This window comes from Humulus lupulus, chromosome 6 (assembly GCF_963169125.1).
Source record: "Humulus lupulus chromosome 6, drHumLupu1.1, whole genome shotgun sequence".
NCBI lineage: Eukaryota > Viridiplantae > Streptophyta > Magnoliopsida > Rosales > Cannabaceae > Humulus > Humulus lupulus.
The window spans coordinates 161507516-161534543 of record NC_084798.1 but is presented as its reverse complement, the minus strand read 5'-3'; the positions used below and the strand labels follow the sequence as shown (position 1 = coordinate 161534543).

Sequence of the window (27028 nt, the reverse complement as noted above, 5' to 3'; positions counted from 1 at the left end):
TGCTCATGATTTTCGTAACTGTCACCACACACAGGGCAGTCCAAGGATTCCAAGTCAAGATGAAACTTGACCATATTATCTCTGGTCAGGAGCTGGGAATTCACCACTTGCCACAACATAAAATGGTGCTTAGGAAAATTCAAAGTATTCCAGACAGCTTTATAATAGTAGCAGATCTGAGATTGATTTAAAGTACTGTTATAAAGAGCTGAAGATTTGAATTTACCCGAACAACCAGCAGCTTCAATATCTGATCTTGTAAATTGTTGTCTCAAATGACATAGCTTACGCCAGTACCAGCTCATGTCAGGTTTAAGATCATAAGACCAGAAAGTGGTGCCTTTAAGATAAATGGAATTGATCCATTTGACCCAAAGCAGGTCACTCTTTCCTGTGATGGCCCAAACAAATTTAGCTAGGATAGCATGGTTCCATTTAATCCCATCCTTGAACCCAAGACCCCCATAAGACTTCGGGAGACACACCTTTTCCCATGAGGCAACTTGAATCTTACTCCTATTACCATTAACACCCCATAAAAAACCTCTGCAAAGTTTCTCATCCTCCCTTGTAACACTGTGAGGCAGCACAAAAATGCTCATCCAGTAATTACGAAGACCAAACAACACAGAGTGAATCAACTGGATTCTTCCAGCAAAAGATAAATGCCTACTAGCCCAAGAGTGCAGCCTCTGATTTATTTTCTTGATAATAATGCCACAGTCTTCAACTTTCCATTTAGTAGGCCTAAGAGGCACCCCCAGATACTTGAGAGGGAGCACTCCTTCTGTGAGATGAAGATCACTAAGGATAGCACTCTTCTCACTAGAGTTAACACCACCAAAGTAGACCTGCGATTTGTCCTCACTGATATGTAACCCTGTTGTTTTGCTAAACTCATCCAGCACCTCTTTAATGACTAACATTGACTGCCTTGATCCTTTGCAGAAAAGGATTAAATCATCTGCAAAGCAGAGGTTAATGAGATTTAATCCCTTACACAAAGGATGATACCTGAATAAAGAGTGAGTAGCAGCTAGTTGAAGTCTTCTAGTCAGGTATTCCATGATTAGGACAAAGAGCAAAGGTGATAACGGATCACCTTGTCTCAACCCTTTCTCACCTTTGAAGCTGCCTTGCACCCTCCCATTCATAGTGATAGAATAGGTTGTTGACCGAAGACATATCATCACCCTTTGAACAAACTTTTCAGGTAAGTTGAAGGCATTGAGCAGAGCCTCAAGAAAATCCCAATTAACAGTATCATAGGCCTCGCTTATATCTATTTTAATGGCGCATCTAGGAGAAACTGTCTCTTTCTTTTAATTCTTCAAAAGATCTTGCAATATCATCACATTATGAGCTATGGATCTACCCTTAATGAAAGCTCCTTGGTTTTGGTTGACCAAGGAAGGAAGCACTCCCGCAAGCCTCAAACACATCAATTTAGAAATGCATTTGTAAATTGTGGAACAGCACGCAATAGGATTGTAGTCTACAGCTCTCGAAGGGTTATCCTTCTTAGGAATTAAAGAAATCATTGTAGCATGAAACTCATAAGGCATACTCCCTGTATTGAAGAAATCCGAAATTGCTTTGCACACTTCAGCTCCTAAACACAGGCCACATTGATTTGAAAAAACTCGATCCATACCCATCAAGCCTTGGGGATTTCACATCTAGAATACTGAAAAGAACTTCCTTGATTTCCTTATTCGAGAATGCTTTCAGTAAATCAAGCTGCTGCTCCAGGCTGAGCCTAGTACCCTTTTCTAAACACTCAACATTCAGCCTCATAGTGGTTGTGTTTCTGCTCCCCATATAACCACGAAAGTGGTTTAAGAAATGATCAACAACTTCAGTAAATTTGTCATTAACTGCGCCTTGGTCAGTAACAAAAGTTGCTATCCTATTCTCCACCTTCCTTTTCTTCAAATAAGCGTGAAAATACGAAGTATTCTCATCCCCTTGTTGGAGCCACTTAACTTTACTTCGTTTTCTCAGAAAACTGAAGTACATCTTCTCTTTACTGCTTAAAATCTCAGCAGCAGTCTTTTCCATATCCTGGTAAGCTATGTCTCTCGGATGAGCTTGGGCCTGCTATCTAGCATCAATGAAATTGGCTTTAGCTTCAAAGTAAGCTTTCCCCACATCTCCTATAGTAGCATTATTAAACTTCTTAAGGCTATGTTTTAACCTCATAAGCTTATAGTAGATACCTTTCAAACCACTAACAGCCAAAGGCTTCTCCCAACTGGCAGTAACTAACTCCTTGAACTCCGGGTGTTCAGCCCAAAAATTATAATAACGAAAGGGCTTAAACCCAATCTTCTCTGAGACAGTTGCAGCAACCACACACGAGCAATGGTCAGAAATAGATTCCTAAGAAAAATGGGCTATAGTGTTAGGAAAAACATCATGCCAATCCTCATTGGCAAAAGCATGATCTATTCTAGAATAGATTCTACTTGTGCCATCTTGGTTGTTAGACCAAGTGAAATTCGAGCCTGATCTTTTTAGAGCTTCCACATGAACTTGAGCTTGCCATAAAGTAGCATCAGTCAAGTCATTTATAGAAATAGGATTCCCACCAGATCTGTCTTCAATATTGAACACTGCATTGAAATCTCCAAGCAGTAGCCAAGGCTTCACAGGAAACCTAAGACTCATTAGATCCACCCACAAACTTTTCCTCTCATCATTGGTGTTTAAACCATAAACAAACGTAACACAGAAAGCTTCTTCCTGACCTGACGTTTTCACATAGCAGTGAACAAACTGAGAAGATTCAGCAATGACTATTACTCTAACAAAGCTTTTCCTCCAAATAATAAGCAAACGACCTTCAATGGTAGGGCTATTATAGTAATCCCAACTACTGAATTTATTCATCATCATCTCTTTAATCTTGTTATCCTTCAACTTGGTTTCGAGCAAGGCTCCAACTCCAATTTTATTCAGACTACAAAACTCTAAAACAGAATCTTGTTTATTCTTGTTATTTACACCCCTAACACTCCAACTAGCAACATTGCAATTATCCATCATCAAGTAATAGCAATACCTGGTCCCTTTGCCTCAATTGGCACTAGTACCTTCTCCAAACTAATTTCTGACTCCTGCAAAACACTGAAAGTATTCCCAGTTGGCCTCACTGCCTCTCTAGCTGTATCTGGTTTATCATTAACATGAGTACCCTACCCTTTCAATTGCACTGTTCTTTTTGGTATAAGCCATTCTTTATCTTGAGTAGGAGGATCATTAGCTTTGTTATTCAGAGGCAAATCTTGACTGACCTTTTCCACTTCAACCATAGGCTTTGGCTCCTGTGCTTTGGGGACTGCAACAGACTTTGCGGCATCATTCTTCTTCCCTTTTTTCTCAGTTTCTCCCTTACGGCAATCTGCCATAATGTGCCCATACCCCGAGCAATTTTTGCACTTCACAGGAAGCCACTCGTAATCTATACCCTGCTCCACATGTTGCCCATGTTCATTGAGATATTGAATAATGTGAGGAGGTGAGTCCGTAATGTCCATCTCAACCAAGACTCTAGCGAATTGAACTCTAGTGCGATCTCTAGTATGTTGGTCCACCATAATTGATTTCCCAACAGTACTAACTAAGGCACTTAAGCTCTTGTTCCCCCAGTATTGAAGACCTAGGTCATGTAGACGGATCCACAAGGGCACAGATCGAACAAGTTTAAGCGTGTTCACATCTGTAGACCAAGGCCTGATGATAACTGGCTTTCGATCAAATTGAAGCACCCCTGACTCCAGGACCTGATCTCTAGTAGCATCGTCATTGAATTTAACCATAATCAAACCCATAGTCATTCTTACCACTTGAGAAATCCCAAGGTGTCCCCAAATCCGCTTAATGAAACCCTCAAACACAGCCATAGGAGGATTTGCTCCAAGCACCATGCATATAACAGCCGAACTCCAGTTAGCAGCTTGCATCACAACCTCCTCTGGATTCACTTGAGCTATCTTCATCCCATCCTTTATCAGAGGCTCGGTATATGATAGCATTGGATCTCGCGCGAACATATTCTCCTTCGAAAAGGATTTCCAGTGAGACTTTGCTAATTCTTGGTATTGACCCTGGCCTTTCTCAGATTCAAGTTTCGATTCCACCTTCTTAGCCCAGCTCGAGGTATGCTGAAGCTTCGTATCAATCTTCGAACCAGATAGTAGCTCGCGACTGCTATTAATCTGACTGACTTCCCCTGAATTCACCACTTCTGCGATTAAATCCAATCCAGCCGAAGAACCAGCATCATCTGCTACATCTTTTCCTTCATGAAAATCAACACTAGAACCTCGATCAGGTGTTCGAATTACTGGCTTTCGAACCACTCTCTTCTTCTTCGCCATGGAAGAGAGAAAACAGGGATACGAGCGCCTTTTAGAATCTTAAGTTTTAGAATCTCATACAACAACATGAGCATGCTAATAATTTTTTTATCACCAAAACACTTATATTTTCAAGTAAATTGAGAAATCTTATGAATAAATTATTAAATTCTATGAATATATATTATCAAATTTTATGAATATATAATATTGTTAGTTATGAATGCATTTATATTATCAAATGTTTAATTACAATTATTATTATGTTATTTAATATTTATCAAATTCTTAATATTATTTTCACTTTTTATTTTTTAAAAAATAACAATAAATTTTTATTATTTTAATTTTAACTTAATTTTAAGAATAAAGTTAACTTAATTACCTATTTTATCTACATACATTATCAAATTTTATGAATATATTATAAAATTAATTAAATAAACATATATTTAATTATAAGTTTATTAATTCACCATTAAAGATTAATATTTTAATTTCTTCTTATTTTATAAAAAAAATATTAATAAAGTTTTATACTTGTAAAATTATTATTTTAATTTATACATTATAATTTTTTATTAATTACTTTAAAATTAATTATTTAAAAAATTTAAACACACTAACTTTAAAACTATTTTGTAATGTTTAGTTTTTCTAAATCTACAAAAATTTCAGCAGTATAATGGTTGTAATCTGGCCTACCCCAAAATTTAAAATCTACAAAAAACATATAAACCAGTCCCAGAACATACATAAAATTTAATACAATCATTTGAATTGACAAATAAACAACAAAAACATATTATAAACATATTCCCAACTCAACATATTATTCATCTAACCTAACATATATATAATTCAAAACACAAATTTTATTTAACCTAACATATATACAATTGAAAAGAAAAAATTAATCTAACCTAACAATTTTTCATAACTTAATATCAAATTAACTATAAAATTAACAAACATACAAATTCAATTTAAAAACGATTTATGTATACAAATTAACTATCATTATTTATCAATACACTAATAATCACAAAACAAAACGAAAAATATCAAAAATTAGAAACAATACCCAAAAGCTGGAGATTATATCCAAAGACTCCAATGCAATCTGAAAAAATAAAAAAATAACAAAAAATTTAACAAACATTTATCAATTAATATATTAATCAATCACAAAAAATTTTAAAAAAATTACAAACAATACCCAAAAGCTCGGGATTATATCAATGAATTTGGCAAAGGCTCGGGATGCTCCAATACAATCTGAAAACAAAAAAAAAATTCAATAAAAAGTTTAACAAAACCATTACAATAACATATAAAATACACACGAATAATCTAAAAAACTAAATTTAAAAAAAATAACTAGATTATTAGGGTATACAACAACTAACCTTAACAATGGAAGGCCAAAATAGCGTCGGAAATCCTAGGGCGGCGCTGGGCGACGGAGTAAACACAGAAAAACTGTCTCTGTTTGAGGAAAAAGTGACCTGAAATGAGGAAGAAAGGCTCTGCCTGGTGGTTATATTGCTGGGACCTATAGCGACGACATGACGCTATAGGTAATAAACAATCATCATTGATATCAAACGCACAGTTTCACTCAAACGGTGAGACCCTACAGCGATGACATGTCATCGATGTAGGATAGTGAATGGTACACAAATCCTCTCGTGTGCTACACGCCTACCCTACAGCGATGACACGTTATAGGCAGTGAAATTTGACTTAAATTTTTTGGCAGTTCACATTCCCACGTTTTTTTACCCTATTGCGTTGACATGTCGTCACGATAGAGTACAAGATAACTGATGAGTGGATTAAATTGGACTCTATAGCAATGACATGTCATCGCTATAGGGAGTAAAAATAGGCAACCAAGTCTTGTTGATTAAGTTCCCTCCCTATCCTACAGCGACGAGTTGCTCTAGAATAACATATTTCCCTCCTTTTTTCCATGATGACTCTACAGCCATGACAATTCATCACTATAACGGGTGCAAATAGGCAACCAGCTCTGGGTGGTTGAGTTCGTGCCCCATCCTTCAGCGACGACATGTCGCCGCTATAGACAAACATATTTCCCTCTCTTTTTTCGACGAAGACCCTACAACGACGACATGTCATCGCTGTAGGTTCAGTTCCCGCCTCTTGTTCCCTCCAAACTCCTGGTACCATATAGGGACAACGTGTCGTCACTGTAGGGTCGTGTGCTGATAACCCACCTGATTTTGTGTTGTTGACCACCCTACAGCGATGACATGTTGTCGCTGTAGCTTATTTTTTTAATAAATTAAGAAAAATAATTTTTCATGGATTTCAACTACATACAGCGACGACTTTGGAGTCGTTGCTATAGAGTCTTTTTCTTGTAGTGTTGTTCCAAACATGGATAAGCCAATTTTCCTATATTGTGACAATAGTGGAGTGGTAGCTAACTGAAAGGGACGAAGGAGTTACTAGAGGGGAAAGAATATTGAGAGGAAGTACCACTTGATAAGGGATATAGTTTATAGAGTAGGTTTAGCAGTTAAGAAGAAAGCTTCAGAACATAACCTTGTAGATCCTTTTACTAAAAATTTAGCCACTAAGTCTTTTAAAGATCATGTTAGAAACATGGGTTTGAGAGATATGCCTCATTTTCTTTAGGGTAAGTGGGAGATTGTTAGGAATTGTGCCCTTGAAAGCATATGTGTTGAACAATGTTTTATGAAATAAATAATTAAGATGAATTTTTGCATATACTGATTGTTTATTATTATTATTTGAATAATATTATATGTGTAATATCTGTTTTCTCGAAAGGGTCATTTTGTAATTTTTCCACTGAGAGTATTTTGTCATTTTACATATTTATGGGTTTAGATATGTATGGATTCCAATGATAACAAAGATTCTCGATTTCTTATGTTTGAGAACTTGGAATGAGATTTAAATCTCGGCATGTGCATAATGCTTAATAAATAATTAATTACGTGGGTTAATGTAATTATGAAATGACCATAATGTCCCTATGTTTGAATTTAGTTGAGGGGCATTTAAATGACATTAGAATATGATTTCAAATGCAATTAACTGATTAAATTTGAAATTTAAATCAGTTATAATAAGATCACCATTTCTTTTATTTAATTTTAAAAGAAATTCATTAAACATAGGCTTCGAATCGGTCAACAACAACCAAGTGATTAAGCCTTCATTTCTTTTTGTTTAAGCACGATTTATAAGGCCTCTCAACAATTCAAAATCGTGGGAAGAGAGGGAGAGTCTCACTAGTGGAAGAAAATAGACGTTCTTGAATTTTCTAGAGAAAGGGAGATTTCAGGTTTGAGAGCTCTAGGAAATTTTTGGGTGGTTTTGAGTATTTGAAATATCTTTCCTATGATCTAAGGAACGATTTTGACGTGACAAAGGGGGCTAGAAAGGTCGTTTTCAAAAATCACAATTTTTCACCATTAAAGTGGGTGTTCTTGAATAATTTCGAATCTAAGGGAACATGAGAGGTTCCAGATTTGTTTGAAGTGTTTAGAAAGCTTAGATGGACCCTAAGAAGTGTTTTGGATGTGAAGAAACAGATCAAAATGCTCTAAAATAGAATTTTGTATTTTGACCACCATTTTTGGTGGTACACCGGCGACGGGGAAGATAAGCACAATCCGGCCATCATGGGTCGGTTTTCTTGAGCTTCAAGGGTTATTTGAGGTGCTGAGATCTTTGGGAACAAATTTCAACCGGATTGGAGTGTCAAAAACAAGTGGAAAGAGGAGTTAGAATCTCGCCGGCGACGGAGAAGAAGAAGATTCCGGCGAACCTGATCTAGGTATTTATGGAGATTTTTTCTTTCGTTTTTAAATCCTAAACATTATTACATTAATTTTAGAGCACTTTCCAACTGGTTTGATATTTTTCTTATTTTTCATTCAGTTACTATGATTTATTTAAGTGTAAAAATAGATTAATTATGAAAAATATTTTTATTGTTCATAAAAATATGAGTTTATGTTTGAATAATCTCTGTATGATTTAGCATTGTTTTGTATGCTTATATTTAAGTTTTGATCGTATTTGATCATTTTCTTCAATTATTTTCTTTTAAATATGTGATTTAAGAAAATAAATGTAGAAAAATTAATTAAAGTATTCTAAAAATTCTGAGAATTTTTATCTATGTTTAAAATGAGATTCTAAGGCTCTCTGTAATTTTATTTCTAATTTGTGTCATTTATGTAATTTTCATAATTTATTTAGCTTATTCTATATTTTAAATATGAAAAATATTAATGTTACTGTTCTAAATCCTAAGTAATTTTTATGTGTTACTTTATGGTATAGAAACCAGTCTGTATAGTTAGATTTTATTTTTAAATTGCTTATTTGGTTTTTCTATTAAATCAATTAAGAAAAATAGTTATTGTGCCCAAAAAATTCTAAAATAATTTTTATAACTTTATTTTGGCTTTTTGAACAGTTTTGTATGATTAGTTTGAATTTTGGGCTGGCTGTATAATTATTTGGAATTATTTAAATTATTTGGGAAATTGAGGAAAAATAATTTATAAATGTTAAAAATTATTTTTCTGGTCTTATATGAGCCTTTGCTGGTTATTTAGGGTTTTGGAAAAGTTGTTTATTAAATTTTGTTGTCATATGATAATTTTTAGAAAAAATATTGAGTCTTTAATGTAATTATGATATTAAAGGGTATTTTGGTAATTTTCACATAAAAAGTATTTATATGAATTCATGCGATACGTTAGAAACATCCTTGTTTGTGCATGTGACATGAGGGTTTGAACCTTTGTAGAATATGATTTTAATTTACGTGTCATGCATGTGAAAATGACATAGTTAAATTATTTCGATAATTAGGGTTTTGAAATAAAACGCTAATGCCTATTTTTATTTTCCCTGATTTGTCACTGTGTAATTGGACGTCTACGAGCCAGCGGTCGTCGATGTGACACAGCAAGTGGTTCTGGACACGTCAGCGGACAATTCACTGCTTAAGGTAAGAAGAGTGGACATCTGCGCACAGGGTGTACGTTATGCGTACAACCTTGTTTTCTTATTTGTTAGTTATGTAATTATATTTGTGACCTGAATTGTTGTATTAGATTGACTAGCATGAGGATAGTGCTATGGATTTTAGTTAGTAGACATGCTTAGATGATAGAGTAGGCATGCTACTAGATTCTAGCTGCTTGTGTGAGTATAGCACTTGCAGGAATTATCTTGGGTGTGTATAACTCAGGATAATAGGATACCACCACGAAACTGCCGAGTGTGAGTACAGCGCAGGCAGGGCAACGATGTCTCGAGGCAACGGCCAAGTGTGAGTACAGCGCAGGCTAGACTAGGTGCCACCGTGGGAATGTCGAGTGTGAGTACAGCGCAAACAAGGCATATTACAGTTCATGTCCGATCAACATGACTAGTTCGTATTTATGTGTGTGAGTGTAACACACATTATGTTAGTGTGATATGGTGCTTATGTACCGTACGATGATTATTATGTTTATGATGTTTATTTTTTGTTTTCTAGTTTGGGGAGTTATGTCCTACATAGCTCTTCTTATTGGGCGTTAGCTCATGCGTACTCTGTGTGCAGGTAAAGGAAAAGCAAAGCAGTGAGTGGGGCGGGCTTGAGGCATGGACAAGATATGTTAGAGGCTGGGCTCCAGTTATTTTATGTTTTTTTTAGAAATGAATGTCATGTTTTAAATTTTCAGACTTGAATGGTTATTTTCTTTATGTCGTTGTTATTAAACCTAGTGTCTAACATTTTTACTTTTAAATAATTAGATCTCATTGTCTGTTTAAATTTTAAATAAATATTTTCTTTTAGTGTCGTAAAGTATTTACTGTTTATTATTTCAAATGGACTCCATAAGTAACGTCTTAGAAAATTGGGGCGTTACAATATGAATATCAGAAAATTCCTTAATTCGTTATTGTAACTACAATCTTGTATTGGTACAAGAGAATTAAGATTGTAAGGAACAAATTTAAATAGTTTATTAGTAAAACAAAGTTATATAGAATCTTTGGATAGAATAATGCAAGTACAGTTCACTAGTATTATGAATACATGCAATCTAAATCTGGATTACAGATGTAGAAGGGCATCTTAGTGAAGGTATTGTATAATGTGGTTATACAAGAACTAGACCCGATATGTTATTAATACATTAATGAATATCATTTGTTTTATAAATATTAATTAAATATATTAATAAGATGATCATATACAAATTGATCTTAATCCTGAAGTTATTATGAACTCCTATTTATGTCATTTGAGTCTTTTGATTCACTCATTATGGTTTGTCAAAATGATCAAGCTGAAAACTTTTGTTTTGGGGACTCTTGATGTGAATGGCTGGGGAAATAATATACAAATATGGAATCTATACCTTTCCAAGAGGAATTAAATAATGGTTATTTTAAGTGTTAGCTTTTGGAACTGAAAGGTTATTGGGCTCAAATTCATAAATCATTTTATTATTAATCTTCACTAGTAAAGTTAATGGTACTTAAGGAATAATATTAAGATTAATAAATTAAGGTTATTATATTAAAGAGATTTAATTAATGATCTAAATTTATTAGAGTTTGAAATTATAGGTCCGTAGGTCCCCCAGATGTCTCTATCAACATTATTCAAGGTAAGAGTTGGAACAGGGAAAAAATCAGGGAAATGACATATTTGGAAGAAATTTGTTCTTCAGGCTCAAATATGTAATTGAGATAAATTAATTAATTAATATATTAATTTTATAAATTAATTAATTATTTTTCATTAATAATTATTTTAATATAATTGTAATTTTTTAAAATACCATTTAAATAATTAGAATAATTAATTAATTTTATTTATGTAAATAATGTGAAAAGATAATTCAAAATTGATTTGAATTAGTTTAAAATTTATTCATTTATTAAAATATTAATATGATATGATTAGTTATCAAGTTTTAGATATTTTTGAATAAATAAATAAAATAGGATAAGACACATGCCCTGAAAAATGCATGTGTCCACGCCAATCACAGTTCTGGGACTGTGATTGGTGTGTAACAACCCTCGCTCGGGTATTTTAATTCTCTGTATTATGTATTATTTCAGGGGAACATTTTACGTTACAAGAAGTTCGTGATGTTTGAATACCAGCCATATTGAGGTTAGTGTCGTTTTTTTAAGAAACTGAGATCTTAGGTCGTGGACCAGGTCAAAAACCCTAATCGGGTAAATATCTCGAATAAAATATTATTGATGGAATAATTATGACAAAACTAAGTTTGAGCATAAACTTAAGAAAAATAACTATAGGTTATTTTAATAATAAAGTATGATAAGTTTGGTGATGTCACATTTTATTTAAATTGAATTTTCTCACTAAGAAAAATTAATCAAAACTATACACTATGCTAAATGCCCTTTTGACCATATGTTCAAGCTTATTTGACGATTAATAAAAAAAAAAAAAAGGGCACTTTGAGGCTTGTGTGGTTGGTTATGTAGAGTGCTTTAGTGGGAAAAACTTTCCCAACAGAATTTCAAGAAAACAGTCATCATTATTTTCCCATGCTATCACATTTTTATTAAATAGAAAACTAAACTAACTCAACACTCAATCTCACAACCCAAATACCCCAACTGAACCCTCCCTCTCTCTTACTCTATTTGATTTTTTTTTCATCACTCTCAAAGGTCTCTTCTCTCTCCAGAAATTTAGAGCATCGTTAAAAAAACTCCATCGAAGGTTTTACAAAAACCTTGAACCAAAGTTAAGAAAAAAGGGTGAGTTCTCTTGTTCTTCTTTCCATCTTTATTTTCCTTCTTCTTCCAATTTTGACCGAACCTTTAAGGGTTCTAAAACTCTATGCATGTTGGTTTAACACTCACCACAACCATAATTTCAAACCTAGGTGTGATTGATGCAAGTGTGAGCACCATCTTCTACATGCACTACTACAAAAAAGGTTTTTCTCTACGGTTTTTTTTTACTTAATACAATGCGGTTTTCGAGAATATTAAAAAGCGTAGTGTATTCGACCGCAAAGAAAAGTTGTACGCAAACCGCAGAGAAAAGCCACATCTTTCTCTACTATTGTGAAAAGCCAACCGCGGAGAAAGATTTTCTTTCTCTACGGTTGTGATAAGCCAACCGCAGACAAAGCCTTGTAATAAAAAAAAAATTCAATTTCTATTATATAATTATTTTGAATTCTGATTATATATATTTTTAAAATTATAACCAAGTCTTTTTAATAAAAAAAATTAATTTTCAATTTCAATTATGTATAATTATTTTCCATAGTATAACGTAATTTGTTAAATTGTTATATATACATTTCATAACTAATACAAAATAACTGGCTAATTAATCAATGACTTTAATCTTTCTAACCAATAAGTTAGCACTTTAATCTTACATACATATGAAAACATAGATTTCATAAATAAATGGCATTAATCTTGCTAACCAATCACTTTGTAGAGGTAGTAGATACTCTTTGACATTGTATTCCTTTTTTTCAAACCACTGTAAAATTGAAAAGTTAATATATATTAGATAATTAAATACTATATCTAGTTTTTCTTAAGCAAAAAAGTGTTTAAAATATAACATACTTTCTTCTTGATAACTTCTGCCGGATTTTGTGCATTTACAAGATCATAAATGCATCCTAGTATATAATAACCACATTCATGACTTTCAGGTTGTTTTGGACAAGAACCTCTCAGCAATTTTGTAAATGTGTCGATGTATTTATTTTTCAAACACTGTGCGTATGCTCTACAGAAATTCAAATTAATTAAATACATATTATACTCTCAACTTTTAAAAATTAACAATGCATACATTACAATTGAAGAACATACTTTTCCATAACCTCCTTAATTATTGGTGGGGATTTATGATTTTTTAAAGAGTCCAAAATTATGGTCATCCCCCGCATTATCACGAGCACCAACATCCAATGTCGACTAAAACAATAATAAATTATGATTATTATAAAATTAAAATTCAACCATAGTAGTGATAATATTTAAGTAGTTCGTTCTTACTCAACAATACAAGGAATGAAATATATTTAGCTTCGTCTATCCATAGTCATCATCCATTTGGCTATAAGATCCACCGTATAATTTTTACTTTCATCATTGCCAATAGAAAGATGTTCGATGTCAAAAAATTTGTATAATTGTCGTGAATTTGGGTGCATGCTTTCCCAAATGCATCTGTAGAATCAATCATTCATATTACATTTTCAATTAATAAATTAATATCGTCAAAAAAAATTGGGCAGAGTTTCCTCTGTTTCTATAGCATATCCAAAATTAGTACCTATAAATTCAATTCAAACAAAACATACAACAAACAACATCCATGTTCTCAACCATAAGCCACCGCAGCACACAAAATTTGTAGAACCTACTTCACTAAGACACACATGTTCTCAACCTTCTGTTATCTCCGCAGCACACAATTTCATCTCAGAATTTACTTCACTATGGATGGATATCTAATATATTCAAACTCCTCTAATAGTTTGTAATGACATAACGGATTGAGTTCAATTTGAATTGATACATACCTCATACCAAACAGCATAGTTGAGGATCAAATATTATCAATGGAGGCTGTTTGATAAACATCTTCCGGAGTGATGAAGATAGCCTCGCGTTCTCCTATAAACTCTGGGTCAACGGGAACTTGTACAACCCCATCTATTCCTTTAATGGAATAATACTCCTTCACTATAAATTTTAGACTCAGATCAATTTTTTCCCATTGGTTATCTATTAACCAATTTGAAGGTTCTGGTTGAGTTATTTCAGCGGGGATGACTACATGAGATCCAACTGATGATAAATGTGGGCTTGGTGATAGAGATTTGTGTTTAGATGAAGATGGACCCTACATAATATCATTTAACGTATCAATATAGTGTACCCATTTAAAAATAAAATTTAAATATCTAAGCAAATAATTTTATACCTGACAAGTCACAATTAAATTTTTTGGCCAAGGCAAGAATGTGTCTCGTGCATCCCCAACATATCGTATGTTACCAAAGGTAATAGGGATCTCAGCTTCTTCTTGTAAGACATATAGAAACCAAAACCTCGCAACTGAATCATCAAGTACATTTCCATGGATGGCAATTTGACTACCCATGTTTGGTACAATTATTACACCCTTAGCCACTACGTTGTCAATATTATCAGAACACAAATGAACTTCATAGCTCGGCGGTGGCGGAGACTCATAAATTGATGATCCATCATCTTTATCAAAAGGATAGTCTTCAGTTTGATGAAAATGATCATCTGCGTAGGGGGCAGGTCGATAGACTTCATCACTTGTATTCTCATAATATTGTCCCTCGTCACTTGTATTCTCATAATATTGTCTCTCATCAAATTTTCCTTCATCATAGTATCAACACTCATCGTTTTCCTCGTTATATTCCTCATTTTGAGCTAATTCCTCTTTTGTCCTAAATTTTCTAATCTCCTTACTCTTGTTAGGTTTGTAGTGGGATGAATCACATTCTGGGCAAGTGTCCATGTCTACATACTATTTACAATATAACACACAATCGTTCGAACATGCATGGATCTTCTCATACTTCAAGCCTATGCAATTTAAAGTTTTCTTCACTTCATACACAGACTCAGGGAAGCAATTATCTGATGGCAAAATCTCTTTAAAAGCAGCTAAAAATTGACTAAAACATTTATCGCTAACTCCATTTTCTGCTTATATGTTATAAAGTTTTACCATCGTTGGTAATCTTTGTTTCAGACAACCATTGAATAATGGTGTATCTGCATCTCTAACCAATTTATCGAATTTTGAAGGATCATCAACAAACTCTTCTTGTGCTTCATCGAGCAATTCCATAGGATGATCGTCAAAATCACTATAACCCAAATCATCAATCCCTCGCCTCCCGAATGGATATGGATTATTATTTTTCAATGATTCCCCATGTCAATACCATGTACGATAACTTGTATCAAATCCCCGACAAAATGCATGATTTTTTATCATGGTAATATTTTCTTTTGATCCATTACAACAATCTATACATGGACAATGAATTCTTTCCGGATCACTACAATTTGTTTGGCAAAATTCTAAAAATTGGTTGAATCCGTCTTGAAATTGTTGTGTTTCTCTATTCTCAAGAATCCATGACTTATCCATAATGATAATATCTACCTAAATCCTAAGTCGACAATGAAAAGAAAATTAATATTGTAATTGAAAAATATGTTCAATTAATAAATTATAAAATAAAATGGGCAGAGTTTCATCTATTTCTATAACATATCCAAAATTCATATGTATTTACAATTTCAACATAAACAAAAACATAATTATTACATATATTAACTTATAAAACATGTTCAATTAATATCATAAAAAAAAATTGGGCAGAGTTTCCTCTGTATTTATAGCATATCCCAGTTTATTTACCTATAAATTCACATCAAACAAAACATATAACAAACAACATGCATGTTCTCAACCATAAGTCACCGCAACACACACATAATTCGCAGAACCTACTTCACTAAGACACACATGTTATCTCCGCAACACACAATTTTATCTCAGAACCTACTTCACTACAGATGAATATCTAATATATTCAAACTCCTCTAATAATAGTTTGTAAATATAAAAAATAAAAATAAAAATAAAAAAATTAAGTAGTAATTATTACTCATCTTCAAAATTAATCTTCAACAATTTCAACACACCTCACACTCAAACAAATATTTCCTACAATAAAAATTTAGACATTAGTAAATATATGGTGATTGAATTGATCCTAAAATAATATAATTAACAAAAATATACTTTAAAAAAAATCATTATCTAAATAATATAAAAAATTATGTAAGAAATAATATTTTAATATAAAAAATTATGTAAATAACATTATTATAAATAAAATAATATAAAAAATACCCTGAAATGTACATTAAAAAAATCAAGTTTTAGTGATCAATACATGTTTTGAACAATGAAAATGTCTTCTAATCCTATATAAACTTTCAGAAATGTTAGAAAAAACTTTGAAAATAACCCTATAAACACACATTGAAACCCCATTAAACCCACTCAATATTTCTTCATTTTTACCCTAAAACTTTAAAATAAATCAATATAAAGTATATTTACATGATTTCAAGCTTTAATATGCAAGAATATGAAGAAAAAAAAAACTAACTAAAATGGTCAAAATGGGGCTTACCCGTGGCTGCGGACAGTGGTGAAGCCGCGCGACTATGCCTCTGTCAAAAGGAAAAATGCGAAATGGGAGGGAAAAGGTAGGGTCTCGATCAGATTAATGAAGGGGGAAAGGTTTTCTCTGCGGTTATATAGCCAAAACTGCGGAGAAAAGTCCCCACTTCAAACTTTTCACTGCGTTTTTTTTAAACCGCAATAAAATAGGGCGCGGACATTAAATATAATATTTTCGACTCTTTCAAACCTTTTCTCTATGCTTTTTATTTATTGTTGAAAAAAATCGCAGAGAAAGCCCATATTTGTAGTAGTGATGCATGCAAGCTTAGAAGGAAATTTTTAAAAGAGGTAAACCTTGGAGCAAACTCTTTTTAAGCATCCCTCTCCTTTTCTTTTTCTAGCTCTATAATCTTATTTGTCTATAGGAAGGGATTTAAGTTTGTAAAGTGTTGAGAAGTGGTCTGAAACCCTAAGAGCTCAACCACCCCAAAGGCTTGAACATAAAGAGGTAAAAATCTTGATTCTTACCATAATATCTTAATGGCTTTAGCAAATCTGAATTTGATTATTGTTTTGTGAGTTAAATTAGTTATTTGGGTTGTAATAATTTAATTTAGTTGTCTAATGATGCATGCATGTGGTTTATGTAGTGTTTGGTAGCTTGGAATCCAAAGTTCCATTGGATTGGTTGATGCCTGCTTGCCGCCAAAAAAATCCAGTGGCTTCCAAGGGGACAAATCATACCTAAAAGACTTAATTATTCAATGAAAGTTTTTGTAATGTGTTATTTGGAAAGATTTCATGATTTTAACATCTTGAACCACTTAAAACGTTTTATATAACTCAAGTTATGAGCTTTTTGGGAATCTAGTGCAAGTTGAAATAATATTTGGCAGTTTCGACCTTAAAACTTTGAATAGTTAGTTGAGTAAGTAAAAATTTATTATTTTTGGCTGAATTTTTTTTTTGAATGTTATGAACATTTCGAATATTATTCCCATGAAACATTTTTTAAAAATTCATTATATTTTGGGAGTTATAAATTTTCCAACATAGATGTTCAAAACTGTTTGCTGCCAAGATGTTGTTGTTACAGTGGCTTCCAACAGGCCAAACACAATATTATTGGTAAAATTTTCAAATTTGACTTCTATAATTTCATTATTTAGGAAGATTACATAATTTTAGCATTTCAAAACACAAAAAAACGTTATTTCTGGGTCAAGTTATAAACTTTTTGTGATTGATGTGCAAGTTGGAGTGAAAAAGTGGCAGCTTGAAGAGTCCATGTTTGAGTAACGTTTTGACAAGTTTCAAATCAACATTTTTAGATGGTTTTATTATTTAGACTCTTTTTTATATTAATTAAAAGCCCTGCAAGAGTTGACTAAGAAATAACTCATAGATTGTGAGTTTTGTTTTCTTTCTAAAGAGGTTGTCAAATCAAATTATGTTTTGGACAGATTTGATTTTTAAGTCATAATTCACTAGTCAAATTATGTTTCTTTTCTTAAAGTAAATATAAGATAATTTCTATGGATTAAGGGTTAAGATTTAAGTGGCTTAAAATATAATGAGGTTTTACATTTTATTGAAATATTTTAAGGTAGTACTTTTGTGTGAGACAGGACTAAAATTTGTTTATTTGGTTAATTGAGAAAATAAAATCTTTTTGGATAATAAAACTTATGGGTTTCTTAATTAATTAAAAATGGACATTTTTAATTTACAATTTTAATAAAACGGGAGAAAGCATTTAACACTTTTATTTTATAAAGAAAATAAGAAAGCGGTAATGAAAGTTTTCTTTAGCCATAAGAAAGTGGTCTCTTTATGCAATTGGGAATTTATTTCCAAATTTCTAGCACCATTATTTGTAGGAATGTTTTTTTTTATGAAGAATGTGATTAGGCTATAAAATCAAGGGTTTAGTCAAAGTTTTAAGATTTAAGAACAAATGCTTTTCAAGTATTGAAAATTTGTTAAGTTCATCCATAATTGGAAACTTAAAGACATAAACTTAACTAATCAAACGCCATAATTAATTCGAGTCACTGTATGGTTTCACTACAGTGTTATCTAAGCAGGAAGGCTCACTTCTAGATGAAAGATCTCCACAAGCAAGCGTTAAGGAATCTGGGTAACACAACTTATGATATGTTTGGCTGCAACACATTAATGACTAGTTTAGATAACTAAGTTATAAGCTAATAATTTGAACTAGTCCTAGAAGGTCTACTCAAGAGCGGTGTCCTAGAGGGTCTGCATACTCATGACAAAGGTAAGCAGTCCGGCTAGGTACCGCGACGACTGTGAACTTTGGCTACCGCGAACTAACTAAAAAATGGATTCACCACCAATGACTATGTAACTAAGGTCGGTCGGCCACTGCAATATGTAAGAAGTCAGGTTTAACGCCCTTGACATAAGAGTCCAGTTAAACTCTGGGACACATAAGTAAGTTGATTCCGATTCCTGCTAGCTACCGTAACTACTATGAACTCCGAATAGCCATCGGGGAACTAAGTAAGAAACCGGTTCTCCACCGGTGACTATGTAACTAAGGTCGGTTTCCACTGCAACATGTAAGAAGTTTGATTTAACACCTGTGACATAAGAGTCTGGTTAAACCCCGTGACACATAAGTAAGTTAATTCCGGAATCAAATCTCTATGACTAAGAAAGTTTGTCGAATTCTTCTAGGTGTCTGGGTAACCGGTGTAACTTGTTTACACCTGACGACACTTGTGTAAGATATGTTAAGATATGAATGAATAACTATGTATGTACGTTAAGATATGAATGACTAAGTATGTATGTCTGTTAAGATATGAATGACTAATTATGTATGTACGTTAAGATATGAATGGCTAAGTATGTATATATGTTAAGATATGACTGACTAAGTATGTATGTACGTTAAGATGTGAATGACTAAGTAAATATGTATGTTAAGATGACTAAGTAAGTATGTATGTTAAGATATGAATGAATAAGTAAGTATGTATGTTAAGATATGATTGAGTAAGTAAGTATAAGTATGTTACCAATTAAGACTGCATGTATGCTCTGGGATTTTCTGCGTGCAACTGTACTTTTAGGATATGAATTTTTTTTATGAGGCATGACCATAAGTTTTCCAGGACGTTCGCACGTTCTTAAATTCTATGTTAGGGTTCGTCTTCATCAGAATCCTATTCTTGGTTGGTTATCTACCTAGTTACAGTTAGTTTTAGTCCTTGTTTCGTTTATGTGATTATGTTTGTTAAGTTATTCTTACTATGCGTTTCGCATACCTAGTTGTTTCTTGTTGTAGGTAAGCTCAGAGGCAAAGTGGATTAGTGAGCATTGGAGTTTATCTGCGAGGATGTACATGTGGACTGACCTTTTAGTAATTTATGTTTTGGGGACTAAAGACCATATGATAACTAATAAATTATTTTGGGCTTGTTGAATGTTTTAAAATTATGGCATTGTAATTTACTTTTAATTATGCGCATACTTCCGAACTCTTTCATGTTTTGAAAAGTTTTTATATATATATTTTCGGTTACCTTATTTTTAGAAAATGGTTATGTTTTTCTACGAAACATGTTAAGAGATTTTACAGGAAGTTACAGTTGGTATCAGAGCACCGGGCTAAACTATTTTTGTAGACAAACCCACATGTACATTTGCAAAGATACACTGACACTCACTGTAAGTATTGTATTTTCATATCTGTTTTCTCATTTTCTTTTATTTACCTCAATTCTATAAATTGTAGGTTATGGCTGATATAGCTGAGATAGGTAACCCTATGATACGGAATCTACCCATGATCCCTACGCATAGGACCGATTATTATAGACTTTTTAATGATGAGAATCCTCAACGCTTCGAGTACGATCAACGAAGTCGACGTGTCATTTGGAAATGGACGCATTACATGACAAAAGTATTTGATAGGGCCAACACACCCGAGCAACTGAGAGTGCGATATTCCAGCACTTTTCTGAGAGGCTCAACATGGATATGGTTCTGTCACAGACGTAGGCGGCTGGTTCGCGAGACATGGGATGACTTCCTTATGAAGATCGAGCTAGCGTTTGGGCCATGGATTGGTAGCTCCATGGTTGATAACATACCTCGAGGGAGAGCGGTAGAGCTAGAAGAAAATCCCGAAGAAGATCTTGAGGAGGATCCTGCTGAGGGCTAAGAACATAAGGCAGCTGGGATTGGCATTGTCTGTGAGATACCTGAGGACTCCAACAAGGACACCAATAACGACAGGGACATACTCCTCTAACCTAGGATAGTAATTTTTCCAATGTTAAGCCCTTATGTACATAAGGCTATGCTTACTTTTACCCGGCCGCTCACTTTTGATCTATGTTAGGGTAGATCCAAGTAGGAAACCTAAGGGCGGTGTGACATCTAGGTTAAAACTACGTAATCTAATTATGGTCTTTCTTGGTTTTTGTGTATGCATGCTTATTTTAAAGTTATGCTTTATCTGAAGCAACCCATTATAGTTGCTAATACTATGTGAGTATCCCACGATTTACTCCCTATTAAAGAATAAGAGTATATCGTAGTAGCTAATGCTATGTCTACTAGAGCGCGTGGGGATAAGATCTTGGGGGAAGTACCTCAAGTAGGATCAATTGATGGAAATCAAATCCACGCAGCAAGGTGAGCATCCAGACTAGTAGAATAACAAAAAATAATTATGACGAATAGTGAAAAGACGAAGAGTCCGGAGTGAACAAGGAAAGGAGATGCAGATAATATGACAACTCGCTAGAGTGAGGTGGTTGCGGTTACAAACTTAAAGTAAAGATCGTTGAGCATGCCAAAAATGTTAAGAGATTTGACTAGTTGTTAAGTTTTACACATGACCTAATAATCACTAAGGCATCTAAGGCGTGATGGTTTATGAACCGACTATAAGGGAATATAGTGAAATTCGTGGACTCTTGGAAGATTTGGTCCAGAATCTAATGCAAATGTTGCAGAGCGTGCACCAAGAGACACGAGCTGGATTATTGAAAGAAGAATCATAAAATATTGAGGGCTGGAGAGCGACACCAGTAGTCTCAGGCAGTTCCAATCTGGTTGGAACTGAAACAAGGGAAGTTTTGCTACAAGGATAACTCAAGACTCAGGGAGACAAAGTAATTAAGGTTGCTTTAAGTTAGCCAATTGTGGCAATAACAAGAAGAAATGAAGCTTTGCTAACCATGGATAAGCTAATCCCAACAAGCATCCAGGCTTAAGTTTGAGTACTCGCCAACTTGCAAGAAGTGCAACTGATGCAATCAATGCAAATGAGTGTTATAGTTTCACCAAGCTGAGACACTTCTCTAAGGAACACCCAAACTCGAGCAGAAAGGATGCAAATAGTATGAAAGGTGGATGGGAGCATCACTGCTTGCTTATGCACTCGCATAAGGTGACCAGGGAGTCAGACCATTTAAGGTGATGTTAGGTAGAATTCCTATCGCCCAAACCTTAACATGTGCATTAATGGATATTTGGGCATTACACTCATTTGTATATACTTCCTACATTAAGAACTAGATGGAGCGCCTGAATCTACAAAATATTTGTAGTGTATCAATTCCGTCAAGAGAGGATATGATGGTTCAGTTTTGGCTTAGAGTTTTATCAATTAGGGTAGCTGATCGCGAACTAACAGTCGACCTTTTAGTAGCAAACCAATGCTAGTACGACATAATTTTGAAATGGATTTTCTATGTATGGAACATTGGTCACTGAGGAGGAGAGGAAAGTGATCTTCCATCTATCAAGTGAGGAACCATGCAATTTTCAAGGAATATTGAGGGGCAAGAAGTTTTCCACGGTCTCAGCAATGAAGGAAAGTAAGATGTTGGAGGATGGATGTATTGGATATGTAGCCCACGTCGTGGATAAGGATAAAGAGGGCATGGTACAACCAACTGAAGTACCCATCATATGCAAATATCCTTAAGTATTTCCTGATGACCTTCCCGGGCTACCACCGGAGCGAGAAGTGGTGTTCGAAATATAAATTATTCCAGGGACGGCGCCCATTTCGAAAGCTCCTTACCCGATGGCGTCCGCAGAATTGAAGGAGCTGCAGGCTCAACTACAATAGATGTTGGATAAAAAGTTCATAAGACTGGGTCATTCTCCATGGGGAGCCCCGATATTATTTGTAAAGAAGAAAGATGGCTCCATGAGAATGTGTATGGGAGTTGAACAAGGTGATGATTTAGAACCAGTATCTGCTTCCCAGGATCGATGATTTATTTGATCAACTCCAGGGAGCATTGGTATTCTTCAAGATAGATCTCCGACCAGGTTACAATCAGCTCAAAGTTAAGGAGTCAGACATACCTAAGAAAGCATTTCGGACATGGTATGGGCACTACGAGTTTGTAGTGATGTCCTTTGAACTCACCAATTCACCCGCCGCATTCATGGACCTCATGAACCGAATGTTTAGTGAGTTTCTGGATAAATTTGTCGTTGTGTTTATTGACAATATTTTGACATACTCGAGGAACCCGGAAGAACATGCAGTGCATTTTGAGATGGTTCTTCAGCGTTTGAAGGAACAAAATCTTTATGACAAATTCTCCAAGTGTGAATTTTGGCAAGAAAAGGTGAGTTTCTTAGGCCATGTGGTGTCAGGAGAAGAGATATCCGTGGATCCTACCAAGATAGAGGCAGTAAGTCAGAAACCTCTGAAAAATGCTAAGGAAGTGAGAAGTTTTGTCGGATTAGCAGGGTATCATAGGTGGTTCATAGAAGGGTTCTTAAAATTAGCTATGCCAATGACCGCTCTTACTTGTAAAAATCCTAAGTTTGTATGGACCGAATAGTGTGAGAGGAGTTTCCAAGAACTAAGGTGAGGTTGACCACCGCCCCAGTGCTGACTATCCCCTATGGGACAAAGGGATATGCAATCTACAGCGATGCCTCAGGACAAGGCCTGGGGGTGGTACTGATGCAACATGGCAAGGTGATAGATTATACTTCCTGACAGCTAAATAATTACGAAAAGAACTACCCGACGCATGACTTAAAGTTGGCTGCAGTAGTGTTCGCATTAAAAATTTGGAGGCATTATCACTATGGGATACATTGCGACATTTACATCGACTACAAGAGCCTCAAGTACTTCTTCACCAAGAGGGAATTGAACATGAGACAGCGTCGGTGGTTAGAATTAATTAACGATTATGATTGTGACATTCTATACCATCCCAGAAAGGCTAATAAGGTGGCAGATGCTCTAAGTTGCAGCCGATGGTGTACGTGATGAAAGTATGGGAAATGCCCTTGGAACTGCAAGGTGACATCTCTACATTGGATCTCGAGGTAGTTGTTGGCAAATTAGCAAATCTTTCAGTGCAACCCATCGTTATGGAAGCCATGCAAGGAGGAAAAATTTTAGAACCTTGGTATGAGTAGATCAAACACGAGGTGAGGAAGGATATGCGATCGGGATTCCACATATCAGAATATGGGGTGTTAGGATTTAAAGGAAGAATTTGTGTTCCCGACGATGCAGAGATTAAGAAGGAAATCTTCTATGAGGCACACAACACCCCTTACGCAATGCACCCCAGCGCCACAAAAATGTACTAGGATTTAAGAAAATATTTTTGGTGGCCGAAGATGAAAAAGGAAGTAGCAGAATAAGTGGCACATTGCCTCACCTGCCAACAAACCAAGGCGAAGCACCAACAACTAGCCTGGTTGATGCAACCGCTAGAGATTCCAAAATGGAAGTGGGAGATGATCACAATGGATTTTTTCACTGGACTACCAAATACTCCTTAGGGTCAAGATATGATATGGGTTATTGTTGATAGATTGACCAAGTCAGCACATTTCCTACCCATTAAGATAACTTATTCTACAGGCAAGTTAGCAGACTTATACATAGCAGAGATTGTATGACTACATGGAGTACCTAAGTCCATCATTTCAGATCGAGACGGACGTTTCACCTCGGCAGTTTGAAAAAGGATGCAAGAAAGTTTGGGGACTCAACTTAATTTTGGCACTAATTTCCATCCCCACATAGATGGCCAGAGTGAGCGAATGATCCAAACCCTGGAAGACATGCTAAAAGCCTGTGTACTTGACTTCCAAGGGTCGTGGAGTGGAAAACTTCCACGGATGGAATGTTCTTAAAACAATAGTGTACGCCCTGGATTTCCCACGGGCTGTTTAGCAAGACGATCCTCGGACTAAACATGATTTAGCCCGAGGCTCCCACAAGCCAGAGGCTTTATCTTCAGGACGGGCCCTTTCTAGCTCGAGGGGATGGAGTTTCCTGCTCCCTCTTGTTGTTCCAGGAGCTGGGAACAACATCCGGCGACCACTGACGGATCAGCTCGGGTTATGGATTGCTCCGGTAGCGAGCTTCTCAGGAAGCTCTGACCCTATGGGAAGTCAACACGCAAGATAAACGTGCATAATCCTGCCATCACGTGTCCGATATCCCCCTGACTTCTCGGACACGCCGCAGGAACGTGCGTATTCAGACACCCACGGACGGGTTGGGCCGTGCGGCCCATTATCTCCTTCCATACTGATTAGACCACACTTGTGTGTCAGGTTTAGGAAGTAATCATGAATATCACAGACTTGATATGACAAATGGTAAGGTCACGGGATGACCTCCCTACCAATTTCCAGGTGCCTTCTCCTATAAATATGGAGACCCTGGGAATTGATAGAGGTTGGAAAAAATAGTCTTGTAAGAACTATATATTTGGTAAACCAATTACCCAGAAAAGATCAATAATATTGACTAGTGGAGTAGAAGGATTTTTAACCTTCGAACCACTTAAAAACGTGTTTAAGGTCACCTAGTTCTTTTCACAAAGATTTTATATCTGCGGCGGTTCTACTTTTAAGTACTAATCTCTTTCTCTTCTTCTCTTAATTACCTGTTGCCGAAGAACCGCGTCAACAGTTTGGTGCTTTCATTGAGAGCAAGTCCAATTAGTACTACCACAAACATACAACTATGGTGACCACTCGATCCAAACATGGCAACGAGACAGAACAGCATGATGGGCAGGAGGCCCGCCATGTTGCCCTCCCCGAGGAGCAAGTTCCTGAAGTCCAGCAAAGGCCAGGAAAGCAGCCGGCCGGCCAAGACGACACTGGTAGTTCGACGCCCCGGCCGCCTAATCCGAATCCAGGTTATTATACTGCGGTGGAGATGGAGAATGCTCAACTGAGGAGCCAGCTAGCAGCAGCTGGTCAGCAAATCCAGGATATTCTGAGTCGACTACCTCCTCTCACAACCAACGGTAACGTTGGAGAGAGGCAAGGCGAGGCTCCTAAGTCTCGCCGGAGTAATCGATCCAGATATAGCCGTTCGGGTAGACTCCCTGCAGCCAACTCCACCCCTTCATCACGCCATCAAGAGGCGAACTTCAGGGAAATGCCTCAGACCGAACCGCAGTAGTACAGCCGTTCGGTTAGGACATCAACCGCTAGCTCTCAGCCTTCCTCGAGGACACCCAGAAGAGATAGGGGAAATTCCCAAAGGAGGGCCGAGGAGATCCGGAGACGTCAGCCCGTCCCCGAAGAGCGTCCAGTTCCTCGTCCAGATCGCCCAGCGCGAAACCATCAAGCTGGCAGGGCCGAGAGGCCCCCACCAAATTTAGTCCATCCAGACGGCACTGGGATCGCCTCTCCGGTCAGGCATCCTCCTTCTCCCATCAGATACCCGTCTCCTCAGCCCGTCCGAGACATCCCGACCTACATAAATAGTAGGAGAGACCCGCCATCGGCCGGGCCTTCCCGGCGCAGCAGGGTGCCGGGGGAAGGATCAGGTCGGAGCCGCCAAAGACGCACATCGAGCCTGTCCAGCAGGAGTCACTGGACCGGTAGTGCATGGAGTGATCTTTCGGGAGGAGACCTGCGACAGCGACTAAGTTCAGCACAAAGTCACCATAATTCCCATGGAGGCGACCTTCGAGATCGCCTCAACTCTCACAGAGAGGGTCCAGTTAGGGATGGTAGCCAGGCCCGTTCAGTTGGGGTCCGATCTGAAGTACGTAATGGCGGGAATGCCCCAAATGACCTCTCTCCAGATAGGAGGGGCAATAACCCGCCTAATATGTACAACGGGTCCGGAGCTGTTGAACAGCCCCGGAATAACCCAGGATCTCAGGACAAAACCCTAGAGCGCTTAACTCAAATGGAGGAGCTGATGAAGAAGCTCCTGTCAGAGAAAGAAAAAGACGAATATGATTCAGGGGATGAGATGGAGCTCTTCGCCCCCAACATAGCAGCAACGGCATACCCTTCTGGCTTTCGTATGCCTCACTTGTCAAAGTTCAACGGGGATGGAGACCCATCTGACCACTTAGGGATGTTC

The 27028-nt window shown here is 36.0% G+C and overlaps 1 protein-coding gene across 1 annotated transcript; it reads right to left on the bottom strand.

Moving 5' to 3' along the window:
* Positions 1–1322: 1322 nt before the first annotated feature.
* LOC133785621 (uncharacterized) lies at positions 1323–2061 on the bottom strand. Its single transcript, XM_062224839.1, has 2 exons — positions 1689–2061; positions 1323–1570 (listed from the first exon to the last, which is right to left on the bottom strand). The coding sequence occupies exons 1-2, from the start codon at positions 2059–2061 to the stop codon at positions 1323–1325; spliced, it is 621 nt and encodes a 206-aa protein (XP_062080823.1).
* Between the last annotated feature and the right edge of the window lie 24967 nt (positions 2062–27028).

Bases quoted from the DNA above. Each gene is read 5' to 3' on its own strand.
- LOC133785621 (XM_062224839.1), bottom strand. From the start codon at position 2,061: ATGGAAAAGACTGCTGCTGAGATTTTAAGCAGTAAAGAGAAGATGTAC. The intron at 1,571-1,688 runs GTATTCTAGATG...TCTTCAATACAG, and splicing joins AATCAAGGAAGTTCTTTTCA to GGAGTATGCCTTATGAGTTT.